This window comes from Ranitomeya imitator, chromosome 1 (assembly GCF_032444005.1).
Source record: "Ranitomeya imitator isolate aRanImi1 chromosome 1, aRanImi1.pri, whole genome shotgun sequence".
Taxonomy (NCBI): domain Eukaryota; kingdom Metazoa; phylum Chordata; class Amphibia; order Anura; family Dendrobatidae; genus Ranitomeya; species Ranitomeya imitator.
Window position 1 is genome coordinate 1210706885 of NC_091282.1, and position 14075 is coordinate 1210720959.

The 14075-nt window shown below is 43.1% G+C and overlaps 1 protein-coding gene across 2 annotated transcripts in view; it reads left to right on the forward strand.

Moving 5' to 3' along the window:
- Positions 1 to 1412: 1412 nt before the first annotated feature.
- LOC138657286 (indolethylamine N-methyltransferase-like) overlaps positions 1413 to 14075 on the forward strand; it is a 115741-nt gene continuing 103078 nt past the window's right edge. For both annotated transcript variants that reach the window (XM_069744968.1, XM_069744969.1), the window contains exons 1-2: positions 1413 to 1465; positions 4874 to 5049. In XM_069744968.1, coding sequence (XP_069601069.1) covers positions 4890 to 5049 — 160 coding nt within the window. In that variant the 5' untranslated portion in view covers positions 1413 to 1465; positions 4874 to 4889. The remainder of the gene's footprint in view (positions 1466 to 4873; positions 5050 to 14075) is intronic.

Below are 14075 nucleotides of genomic sequence, written 5' to 3' on the forward strand. Positions count from 1 at the left end.
AGATTAGCGAAATTAGGATTATTTAGTCTGGAAAAAAGACGACTGAGGGGCGATCTAATAACCATGTATAAGTATATAAGGGGACAATACAAATATCTCACTGAGGATCTGTTTATACCAAGGAAGGTGACGGGCACAAGGGGGCATTCTTTGCGTCTGGAGGAGAGAAGGTTTTTCCACCAACATAGAAGAGGATTCTTTACTGTTAGGGCAGTGAGAATCTGGAATTGCTTGCCTGAGGAGGTGGTGATGGCGAACTCAGTCGAGGGGTTCAAGAGAGGCCTGGATGTCTTCCTGGAGCAGAACAATATTGTATCATACAATTAGGTTCTGTAGAAGGACGTAGATCTGGGGATTTATTATGATGGAATATAGGCTGAACTGGATGGACAAATGTCTTTTTTCGGCCTTACTAACTATGTTACTATGTTACTATGTTATGCTGGTGTATGTGTGGTGAAATGTGTGCTGAGGGTGGTATATGTGTTCAAGCACGTGGTAGTGTGTGGCGCATTTTGTGTGTGTGTGTTCATATCCCCGTGTGTGGTGAGTATCCCATGTCGGGACCCCACCTTAGCAGCTGTACGGTATATACTCTTTGGCACCATCGCTCTCACTCTTTAAGTCCCCCTTGTTCACATCTGGCAGCTGTCAATTTGCCTCCAACACTTTTCCTTTCACTTTTTCCCCATTATGTAGATAGGGGCAAAATTGTTTGGTGAATTGGAACGCGAGGGGTTCAAATTTCGCCTCACAACATAGCGTATGACGCTCTCGGGGTCCAGACGTGTGACTGTGCAAAATTTTGTGGCTGTAGCTGCGACGGTGCAGATGCCAATCCCGGACATACACACACACATACATACACACATACACAGATACATACACACACACACATTCAGCTTTATATTATTAGATTCTGAAAGAGGAAAACACTTACAAAGCGCGAGAACTGGTGCAGTTTTGTTTCAGTTGATTTGCGGGATCTTTGTTTTTCATCTTCTGATGTGATACAGCCGAGGGGTCATTCCCTAGAAGGGTCAGTACTGGCTTCTCAGGTGTGTACGTCTATACAAAATGTAAGATCTCACATGACATTAAACTTTAAAATTGCCTGAAAATTTTCACTTGAAGTCAAGATTATTTATTTGAAGCTATTAAAAGAAAAGCTGCTTAGACATGATCTTCCGTCTGTATCACCTGATCTGCTCCTGGCATCTACAGTAAGGATAGGACCGGCAGTCGGGCAGGCAGTGTCCTGTCTCCTACATACCATTCTCATCTGTCTAACTAATAACTTATCACTGTCGCCCCTTGCTTGATTGCTCGCCAAGTGACACATCACTGCCTTCAGCTTCTCCCTCTATATAATCCGTTAGTTTCTTGGAGGAGTTCAGTTGCTGTTCTTTTGTTCATCCACCAAGATTTGTCAGGAGCCATCTTCTGAGATCGGACAGCCACTCCGGTAATGACGTACATATGATAAAGGGAATCTGTCAGCAGCATTTCACACTAGAAATTATTTATATATGCATGTTCTCTTTCAAAGACAAATGCCTTTCTAAGGCCAGTTCATTCGTCCATTACTGAATTAGCATTTGAATTGATATGTAAATGCATCTGTAGATTGGAGGCCTCTGTCACTCCAGATCTATTCTCAGCATTCTTCATTCAAACGCTAATTTATCAGTAACAGATGAATGGACTTGGGGTGAAAAGGTATTGTTGGATTAGTCTTTGATAAATAGTTTGGGGTGTGAAATCCTTATGACAGATTTCCTTTAATGATTTTATATGTATTTGTGCATTATTTTATATTAATGGCTTTTTTGTGCATTATTAGTCTATTTGCTTATTTCTAGTGCTGTTGTTCTAAGAGTGGTTTCACACTTGCGTTTTTGTCTGCAGCGTTTTTTGCACAAAAAACGCATGCGTTTTTTTCCCCTATATTTAACATTGAAAACGCATGCGTTTTTTGGTGTACGCGTTTGCATGCGTTTCTGAACACATGCGTTTTTTTACTGCATGCGTTCATTTTCAAAAATGCAACTTGTAGTATTTTTGAGGGGCGTTTTTTGGACACAAAAAAACGCATGCATTTTAAATCGCAAGTGTGAAACCAGCCTAATCTCGTTGTATTCTCCATGTAAGGAGGTATTTGTATCTGTAGTTTCTTCTTGAGCCTAATAAAGTAGGGGCAGATAGTAAGCTGTCGATGCTTCCCTTCTGATTACAGGGAAGCTATCAGCACATAATGACTGTTCAAACCAAGCACTCAGTGATCCCTTGGTGTGGCTGAACATTTACAGGCACCTTCTTATTTACTTGTTTTCTCCTCTTTTTGGCTTGACAATTTTGGCTTTATACAGAGATACACAGAAGACAAATGAATGGGAAAGGTTGCACTTTTTGGGTCCACTGACAAACAACCTTTAAGAGTTAATGCATGACCTCAATCACAAGTATAACAGCCGTATACTCATCGTATACAGTGAAGGAGATAACTAATTAATCGCTTGCTGATATTGTAAGTTTGCCCACTGACAATGACATGAACAGTCTATAATTTTGAGGATAGGTTAATTTTTAACATTGAGAGATAGAATATCAAAAATTAAATCCAGAAAATCACATTGTATAAATTCTATACATTTATTTGCATTTTGCAGTGAGAAATAAGTATTTGATCCCTCTGCCAAACAAAACTTAATACTTGGTGGTAAAACCCTTGTTGGCAAGCACAGCAGTCAGATGTTTTTTTGTAGTTGATGATGAGGTTTGCGCACGTCAGGAGGAATTTTGGTCCACTCCTCTTTGCAGATTATCTCTAAATCATTAAGGATTTGAGGCTGTCGCTTGGCAACTCGGAGCTTCAACTCCCTCCATAAGTTTTCTATGGGATTAAGGTCTGGAGACTGGCTAGGCCACTCCATGCCCTTAATGTGCTTCTTTTTGAGCCACTCCTTTATAGTCTTGGCTGTATGTTTTGGGTCATTGTCTTGCTGGAAGACCCAGCCATGACCCATTTTTAATGTCCTGGCAGAGGGAAGGAGGTTGTCACTCAGGATTTTACAGTACATGGCTCCATCCATTCTCCTATTGATGTGGGGAAGTAGTCCTGTGCCCTTAGCAGAGAAACACCCCCAAAACATCATGTTTCCACCTCCATGCTTGACAGTGGGGACGGTGTTATTTGGGTCATAGGCAGCATTTCTCTTCCTCCAAGCACGGCGAGTTGAGTTAATGCCAAATACCTCATTTTGTGTTTCATCTGACCCCAGCACCTTCTCTCAATCACTCACAGAATCATCGAGGTGTTCATTGCCAAACTTCAGACGGGCCTGCACATGTGCCTTCTTGAGGAGGGGGATCTTGCGGGCACTGCAGAATTTTAAACCTTTACACTGCAATGTGTTAGCAATGGTTTTCTTGGTGACTGTGGTCCCAGCTGCCTTGAGATCATTAGAAAGTTCCCCCTATGTAGTTTTTGGCTGATCTGTGACCTTCCTCATGATCAAGGAGACCCCACAAGATGAGATACTCTATGGTGCCTCAGATCAATGTCGATTGACAGTTATTTTGTATTTCTTCCATTTTCTTTCTATTGCACCAACAGTTGTCTCCCTCTCACCCTGCATCTTACTTATGGTTTTGTAGCCCATTCTAGCTTTGTGCAGGTCTATGATCTTGTCCCTGACATCCTTATAAAGCTCTTTGCTCTTTGCTATGTTGTAGAGGTTAGAGTCTGACTGATTAATTGAGTTTGTGGACAGGAGTCTAGCTAGCAACCAGGCAACCCTCACATATACTTATGCTGGCTAACAGATGTAAATCATTCAGCTGTGGCAATAAAAACTAAATCCTTGAGTACTAAAAAATACTCGGAGGACCCCCGAGCATGCTAAAGAAATCTCGAGTAACGAGTATATTCCCTCATAGCTAATTTTTACCTCTTAGAGGTTAATACTTTTCTGATATAAAGGTAGGTGAAAACTTAAGAAAATGAAATTAAGTCTGTCACAGTCTAAAAATCATTCGGTGGGCATGTGCAGAGGTAATAACGCAGGGAGGGGGAAGAAGGAGGAGGGAGGTGAGCTGTAACTATCATCTATAGTCACTGGTGGATCTTGTGCCAACATTGAACACAGCTCAAGTTGAAAAATTACATAACATCTGCTGATTAATGCATTCATAGGGTTCTTTATCCGAGTTCGAAAAATGCCACAAAATGCTCTTTTTAAACATTACAAAAAATACATACTATCTATAATATAATGCTTATAAAAACCTTATTAAATTCTTGAAATGTAAAACTTTCTCTTACAAGGATTTAAAAATGTTAAAGCATTCTATTTACAGTATTCATAGTGATGGTAACACAGATAACTAGAGAAAAGTGAATCGAATTTGCCTTGAATTTTTCAAACAAAAAGTTACCGGAATCTGAATTATATTTGCAAATTGATTCAGACAACTCCAGTAAAATGGAAAGTGGCCGACTGCCCCTTTTTAAATGTATAGAAGGCCACGCCGGGGTGAAATAAAATCTTACCTTAACCTCCGCTCCTCGAATTGACTTTTCTATCTCCTGTCCTCTATCTTCCTTTTGGCCAGTCTTCCATTAACTATGCCCGATGATGTCAGGTGGAGTGCAACGCATGGTAAAGGTGTTGAACACTGCTAGGTCAACCCTTTCTTAAACTAAATGGTAATAATAAAGCCTATTCTCACCTCCCGTGCCGGCTCCACTTCATGTGATGCCCGGCGCCAAACTCAGTTCTGCCTCATCTGCAATTCTACATAAAAATCTACAAAAATTGAGTATTTATCATAGGAAAGGCATAATGTAATAGTAATACACATTTTGTTCTAGAAAATCTAAAACGAAGATGACTACAATGGATCCTTGCCTGACGCTCTATTATCCTAAATATGAGATCAATCCCAAGGTTTTCCTGGAAGAATACTTCTCTCAACATGTTCCATTCTCTATGCTTAAGGAGTCTACGATTAACATGCAGAGATGTTTCTATAAAGCATTTAAATCAGGTATGTGAAGAAAACAGTATCTCACATAGAAATGTATTTAATAGAGGTGATCAACATTTTTACCCAAATATTTGAGCTGTAGGTACTCTAATTGCTCTAAATGTTAGTGGTAACCTTATGGTGACCTCACCATAGAAATGGATATAATGAAGAAAGTCTACCGCCTGGGGCCCGTGACTCTGGGGGGGTGTGGTGCACATGGAAAGAGTGCTGTCAGTACAATGTTAGGTACGCGGCTCTACTCCCCAGGCAGAGAGTTTTCCTGAAGACCCACTGCCGGCAATACAGAATAGAAGCTCAGCTTCAGGCGCATTTTCTGTGAACTTCTGACACAATGACGTCATTGGCCAGCATGTGCATGTCGGCCACAAGAAGAAATAGATCCCCGAGGGAGCTGAGTGCCAGGGGAACAAAATCACGCTGAGTATGTGTTGCTCCGGTTTTTCCTGTATGTGTGTAATATAATATATAGTGGAGAAAATAAGTGTCTGTTACACTATTTTTATTTTTAGACTCTATCTTTCATAGTTGAAGTGTACCTATGATAAAAGTTAAACTTTTCCATCCTTTGTAGGTGGTTAAACTTGCAAAATCGACATTGTGTCAAATACTTACTTTTGACACTGTATATTTATGGATATGTGTATGGCTTTATGTAGGAGGATCAGTGAGGGCTCAGACTGTATATAGGAGGTTATATGTGTTAGAACAGGGATGGTGCTTCTGCGTATGTCCATTTCCCCCTCTGAGCAGGAACGCCGGCATGTTCACGTACCTTGCCATGAGGCCCCAGTCTATGTCTCCACCCAAGGCCTCTGCATGCCGTGCAGGTCTACTGGGAGAATACTTCTGAAAGGGGCCACGTGCACACTTCCAAATATGTCCTCAGTTAATGGTTGGGAGACATAAGGTATTTAAAGCACCTTCCCCAAATGGAAGGTGCCTTAGCAATGTTAGAACCAGCGAGTGTCCTACTACCTAGTTATAAGGTCCTTGTACCAGTACTCTCTGAATCTGATCCTGTTTGTCCCAGTTTATCTGACCCTGTCCGGCAGTCTGCACCTGATGCTGTGCCTATAACCAAACCCGCTCTACCTGTGCCTAGTCCTCATCTTGATCCATCTGAATCAGCACCTGTGACCTTGTACTTGTGATCCCGTACATGTGGCTGTCCTGTGTTTCTGTGCGTATCCTGCTCATGCCTGATCCAGAATCTGTCTACTAGCCGCATTTCTCATCTTAACCAGGACCGGGCCAGTCTTTCATCCCTGTCCCCTTGGGGGTCAGCTGCTGTGGCTCTGGGGTTTGTCTTGGAGCAGCACCTGGCATCCACCTGGGTGCAAGTCTAATCACACTATCAGGGACTCAAGTGTAGGACCGAGTGTTCACTTAGCTATGCCCCTCCAGGCTCTCTCTGGCCATGGCACAGTTGTTCTACAACCATATAACAATATAAGTGCTCCCACTATGTATAAGAAGCTATGTGGGGCTTATGACAGTAGGACCTGTTGAAGTGCCAGAAGGTGAGAAACGGCAGTCATCCTGCAAGCATTCCATTCACCCCTGAAACTCTATGTTTTAAAGTTTTCCAAATAAAGAGATGTTTTAAGGATAGTGAGTGCGATTATTCTTCTTTTTGCCATGTAAAGCCATGGTACCACAATAAACCTGCCAAGATACAGCCGGCAACCAAAACTCTCAGCCCAGACGAGGGCATTAATCACAGCGGCAGCACAGAGGCCAAAGGTATCCCTTGTGGTGCAGCCATGTTCACACAGTGCAACAGATAGGCAGAGACCTAAGAAAGTTCAACATGCAATGTCTTTATTCTAGAAAAACTCACAAAACAAGGTAAGCAGTACCTCATGGATCGCAGCTGGGTCATCCAAACAGTCCGTGTCCAAACTGCACCACCATATACCTCATGGGTGCGTCAGCAGCTCTGTTGTTCCAGGCTCAGTGTTCAACCTTACACAGGCCTGGGTTGCATCGAGCCTCCTGCTCTTCAGCTTCCAAACAGAACAATGACATACCCAAGTCAAAACTGAAATTTTAAATGTGTTTCGTGGACATGTACCCCACCCAAAACAATGAGTGGAAGGAGAGATTCACCCCACTACCAAACCTGCAAAATCTCTCCAAAAATAAAAGCCCTTGTTGAGTTTTCCTAAAATCTGACTTGGTCAACCACTGTGACCAAATATACACTCACTTACATTCTGCCTTGTAATCACAATGCGCTCCAGCGGGTTCAATATGTCTCTATACCCATCCTGGGGGACACATGCAAACCCTCATACATGCTTCCTCTTACAGCCTCTCTCCCTGAAGAAGCTGCAGAGTTCCCAAGCAGAGACTGGAGTATATGTACACATGATCACAATAAGCCATACACTCCATAGAGATGGCTTTTATGGAAGAGTGTCTAGAGGAAACCTTAATTACACAGAAAAATTGTAGGGATCATTTTGAGTTTGCCAAAAGACATGTGAAAGACTCCCCAAATGTATGGAAGAAGGTATTGTGGTCAGATGAGACCAAAATTGAACTTCTTGGCCACCAAGGCAGACACTATATCTGGGGCCAAACCAACATAGCTCATCCCACCATAGGATGTTTTTAAGCAGCAGGTACAGGGAAAATGGCCCGAGCCAAGGGGAAGATGGATGGTGTGAATTACAGTACAGGGACATTCTTGAGTATAATCTGTTTCAGTCTGTCAGTGATTTGACTAAGGCCTCTTTTCCACTTGCGAGAAAAATGGACGAGTGCAATCCGATAAAAAAATCGGATTGCACTCGGACCAATGTTATTCAATAGGTGACATTCCATTTGCGATTTTTTTCTCAGCTGAAATCGGACTGAGAAAAAAATCGCAGCATGCTGCGACTTGCTGCGGGTCTCGGACGAGACTCGCCAATGCAAGTCAGTGGGTGCGAGAAAAAAAACGCATGGAATACGGACAATCCGTATTCCATCCGTTTTTTACGGATACCTTACCATTCTGTGGCATAGAACACTGTAAAGAGTCCTGTAAATGACTGTATAAAAATAGTTGCAGAGAAAAAAAACGGATTGCATATGGATGTAAAACGGATGGTGCGATTAAAAAATCGCATTGAAATCGTATCACAAACGCATGACAAATGCATACTTTTCATCCCTTTTTTTGGTCCAGATTACGGACCTTTTTTTTCTCTCAAGTGGAAAAGAGGCCTAACAAATAAAGTTGCACTCTGTACGCTATAGCTATTTTTTTTCTTTTTTTTTTGCGTCTTCTTTTTCCTCTTCACTTCCCAATTACGTATAGAGATGTCTATTCTTGGTATGAACCTGTACACACCAGTTTTATGTTTGGAAGTTATGTTCAGTTTTTAGTTATTTGTCAGTGATTTGACTGGGACCGAGGTTCACCTTTAAATAAGACAATGACCCAAAGCACTGGTAATGCAACACTTGAGTGGTTTCAGGGGAAAAGTGTTTTGAAGTGGCCTAGTCAGAGCCCAGACCTTAATTGAATTGAGAATCTGTGGTCAGAGTTGAACATTGCTGTTCACCAGAGGAAACCACCTAACTTGAAGGAGCTGGAGCACTCATGCCTTGAGGAATGGGCAAATATCCCAGAGGGAAGATGTGGAAAGATCATACAGACTTATCCAAAACGACGTGAAATTGTAATTGCCTCAAAAGGAGGCTCTACAAAGTACTGACTTTAGGGGGCTGAATTGTTATGCACACTGAAGTTTTCAATTATTTTGTCCTATTTGTTGTTTGCTTCACAATAAAAAGAAAAACAAATGTTCACAGTTATAGGCATGTTCTTGACATGAACTGACGTAAACCCTCAAAAAAAACAGTGAAATTCCAGGTTGGTAAACTTTTAAAGTTAAATGTCAGGGTTTTGGGGATTTTTTATTATTTAAAAACAAAAACAATTATATGAGAAATGAAAAAATTGTGACAAGTGAGCACACCATCTGCCATTTCATTTTTTTTCTGTAAAAACAATTGTGCTGTCTTGCTTCCGATTTCTAGTGCTTGAAAAATGAAGGAATAATGTTTTATTGTAACTCAAACTTAGTAGTACAGATGCCAATCCCACCACATCACAGATCAATCACACTGAGTCTGGCACTGCAGCTGGTGACACCTCTTCTATCGCTTTGCCATTAGCAAGTGCATTTTTTTCTATTATTCACAGACTACCATTCTCATCATCTTCAATGCCATAGTTGCACAAAATATCTGTCCGCAATATTTGTTCAATATTTTAGGGGTTTCTTTTCTAATTTTATTCTTGAGCTGATATTCTAAATCTCACAAAAATAGCTGCCACATCACCTGCCTAGGCCTTTTACTGGCTATGCTAGATGAACATTGTACAAATTTGCTGTGACCTGCAAATTTCATACAATTCAACTTACATTTTATTTGCATTGAATAAATTTGATTGTCTCTAGTATTTAATCTTCACCCTATTATTGTTCTTAAATAAATTGATAGGTTCACCAATTGTTCCACTTCAGTGAGTAAATCTAGAAGATCTCAGGCACCTGGATTGGTTAGGAAACATTAAGGCTATGTGCGCACGGTGCGGATTGGTGTGTGGATTTTTCCGCACTGTTTTTGGAAAATCCGAAGGTAAACCACACTGTGGATTACCCGCAGATTTACAGCGGATTTACCGTGGTTTTTGTGCAGATTCCACCTGCGGTTTTACACCTGCGGATTCCTATTGAGGAGTAGGTGTAAACCGCTGCGGAATCCGCACAAAGAATTGACATGATGTGGAAAAAACACAGCTGCGTTTCCGTGTGTTTTTTTCTGCAGCATGTGCACTGCAGATTTTGTTTTCCATACATTTACATGGCACTGTACAACGCATGGAAAACAGCGGCAGATCCGCAGTATCAAATCCGCAACGTGTGCACATAGCCTAAATCTACAAACTGTTTCCAGTTCTGCGGATCTTCTGAATTTGATTAAAGCAAATCACTGGTATAAACATCTTCTGATATATCTTACATACTGTTGAAAAGACTATATTTCTCCGGACCTACATAATTATTGGGCACATAAGATCCTTAAATATAAATTTGTTCTAAATGTATCTCAAAAACCTTCAAAGAAACGAGACTCGGAGAATGGATGTCATAATCACTAGATCACTTATGGTCTTCAATTTTTTTGCCAAAGCCAAGAGCTGATGCCAGAAAGTAAGTGAAGTGTTCCTATCAGAGTGCTTTTCCAACTTCACTTTGATGCAATGCACTCTACCAACAGATTTTGGCCAAAAATACTGCCATGTGGTTAACCCCAAGAGATAGTCTATATTTTGTGCATCCATGACTTTTTTGAAAGTCTTGGGCATAACCTGTTAGCCGCAGATAGAAAGACACTGGTCAATGTGAGTAAAATATAGATATTACATGGACTGGTAAAGAAAACAGTCACAATTTTGTTGATCTTTTTCACCTTGGTAGATTTGTTACAGTTTCATTGACAACAGTCATAGAATCCAGTTCAAACTACTAACACTGATCTACAAAGCCATCCACAACCTGTCCCCTCCGTATATCTCTGAAATAATCTCCCAATATCTTCCCTCACATAATCTCCGATCCTCCCAAGACCTCCTACTCTCCTCCACGCTTATTCGTTCCTCACACAACCCCCTCCAAGATTTCTCCCATCCTCTGGAGCTCCACGTCTCAACACATCCAATTATCCACCACCCTCGGATCCTTCAGACGGAACCTGAAAACCCATCTCTTCAGGAAAGCCTACAGCTTGCAATAACCACTCTGCCGCATCACCGACCGCCAGAGCTGAAGCGCCACCAACCGCCGGAGCTGCCACATCACCAACCGCCGGAGCTGCCGCATCACCAACCGCCGAAGCTGCCGCGTCACCAACCGCCGGAGCTCCTGCCTCACCACCACCAGAGCTGCCACTCCCCCGACCTTCTGTCTCCTTCCCATTATCCGATAGAATGTAAGTCTGCAAGGACAGGGTCCTCTCCCCTCTGCACCAGTCTGTCATTGTAAATTTGTTTACTGTACAGGTTATCTGTAACCCCTTTTCTCATGTACAGCACCATGGAATAAATGGGCTATATAAATAAATAATTATAATAATCGCAGAATGTTGGAGTTGTAGGGGAACTGAAGGGTCATTGTGTCCAACCTCCTGCTAAATGCAGGATTCACTAAGCCATCTCTGACAGATGTCTGTTCATCCTCTGTTGGAACACTTCCATTGAAGGAGAACTCACCACCTCTCGTGGAAACCTGTTCCACTCATTGATTTCCCTCACTGTCAAACAGTTTTTTCTATAGTATCTAATCTGTATATTCTCCCTTTCAGTTTCATTTCATTGCTTCTTGTGTTTCCATGTGAAATTGAGAATTAGAATGATCTCACTAAACTGTGACATCCCTTCAGATATTTGTAGACAGCTATTATGTCTCCTCTTAGCCTTCTTTTTTGCAAGCTAAACATTCTCAGATGCTTCAACCGTTCCTCATAGGACACATTTTACCATCTTTTCAGTTAGCCATGAAAAGGTATCAACCACTGAGGACTAGTGTTGAGCGATACCTTCCGATATCGGAAAGTATCGGTATCGGATAGGATCGGCCGATATTCAAAAAATATCGGATATCGCCGATACCGATACCCGATCCCAATGCAAGTCAATGGGACCAAAATATCAGAATTAAAATAAACCCTTTCTTGCCTTGTAGGTTCATTCTACATGAAGGAAAACAACTAAGAATAATGTAGGATGTATTGTGGGAGGTGGCGGAGACATTAAAGGCAATGAGGTTTAGCCCAATCAAATAGAATAGCATGGTTTTTTTTTTTTTTAAGACGTTCGGAGTGAAAAAGATATTGAGTATGTAAATTTTTTTTTATTTTGTCAGATATTGATGTTTCACTATTCCACGCCCTTCCCCTTCTTTTTTTTTCTTTTTTTTTTTTACTTTTCCCACACTTTCATCTTCATCATCATCAGCATCTTTGACATCAACTTCTTCTTCACCTTATTCATCTTCTTCTTCATCTTCTACCTATTTTTTTTTTTTATTACATTCTTCATATTCATTTTATTCAACTATTATTATTCTTCCTATTCTACATATTCTTTTTATTCCACTGTTATTATTCTTCCTATTCTACTTCTTCATCATATTCTCATTTGTGACAGGCATTCCCGTAGTTGTTATCTATAAAAGTTGGAAGATTACACCTTCCGTTCTGCCAGTCACAAAAGTTACATTTGTCCGCGTTCAGTTTGGCCTGCAGCATCAGGCTTTATCCAGGGGCACCACGAGGAGGAACGGACTCACCCCCATACACTGCTTAGTCTTCTTCTGCATATAATTTAGATAATATCTTTTGCTCTGATATTAAGTCTTATGCTTAACGTTCTTCTGCTCTTTGTTCTGCAGCCTCTTGTTCTTCTGCTTCTCGGTCTTCCATGTCGTCGTCTCCAGGGTCGTCGTCTCCAGTGTCGTCATCTCCGCCGTCGTCGTCTCAGCCGTCGTCGTCTCCGCCGTCGTCGTCGTCGTCATCGGGGTGGTCTTCCGGGTCGTTGTCGTCGTCATCGGGGTGGTCTTCCGGGTCGTCGACTTTAGGGTCTTCAACTTGGAAATGTAGCAGAAGGTACAAGAAGGCTGAGAAAATGCCAAGAACCAGCTGATGGAACTGGAAATCGGATGGCTACCCGAAGGTTCAAGAGCCTATGGAACTACCGAGGACCAGCTGACGTTACTGGAACCCGGTTACTAAGCAGGAGGTACCCGTGCTAAAAAGCACTACCAAGGACCGCCTGACGTTGGCGGAACTCGGATACCCAGAAGGAGGCACCTAAGCCAAAGGCTCTGCCCGGAACCAGCTGACGGTACTGGAACCAGGATGGGGAGCAGAAGGTACAAGAGAAAAAGACACTGCCGAGAACCAGCTGACGGTACTGGAACCCGGATGGGTAGCCGAAGGTCCAAGAGCCAATGGAACTACCGAGGACCAGCTGACGTTACTGGAACCCGGTTACTAAGCAGGAGGTACCCGTGCCCGAAAGCACTACCAAGGACCACCTGACGTTGGTGGAACTTGGATACCCAGAAGGAGGCACCTAAGCCAAAGGCTCTGCCCGGAACCAGCTGACGGTACTGGAACCAGGATGGGGAGCAGAAGGTACAAGAGCAAAAGACACTGCCGAGAACCAGCTGACGGTGCTGGAACCAGGTGGTGGACCTGAAGGTCCACAGGAGAGGAGAGAACAGCTAGGCCGCGAGGCAGCCGCAGTTACCGAACCCCAACAGTCCTACAGGGGGAGCTGGGCCTACTGGCACTACAGAACCAGCCTTGACTACCAGTTCACGCAGCCCACATAGGAAGCTCCTAAACTGGAGGCACCCTGGAGTTGGCTAACCCGACCGCACCACGACGGGGCAAGCATAGGCGTCTCAGTGAGCTTGACACAACCCGGAAACAACTGGCGGAGCTGAAACCAGGCTTGGCACGAGGGAGTACCTGTGTCAAGAACACTGCCGAGAACCAGCTGGCGGTGCTGGAACCCAGATGCGTTGCCCCAGTGTGCAAGAGCCAATGGCACGACCGAGGACCAGCTGGCGGTGCTGGAACACGGTTACTAAGCTGTAGGTGCCCACGCTTAAAAGCACTACCAAGGACCGCCTGACGTTGGCGGAACTCGGATACCCAGGAGGAGGCACCTAAGCCAAAGGCTCGGCCCAGAACCAGCTGACGGTGCTGGAACCAGGTGGTGGACCCCAAGGCCCACAGGAGAGGAGAGAACAGCTAGGCCGCGAGGCAGCCGCAGTTACCGAACCCCAACAGTCCTACAGGGGGAGCTGGGCCTACTGGCACTACAGAACCAGCCTTGACGACCAGTTCACGCAGCCCACATAGGAAGCTCCTAAACTGGAGGCACCCTGGAGTTGGCTAACCCGACTGCAACACGACGGGGCAAACATAGGCGTCTCAGCGAGTTTGACACACCC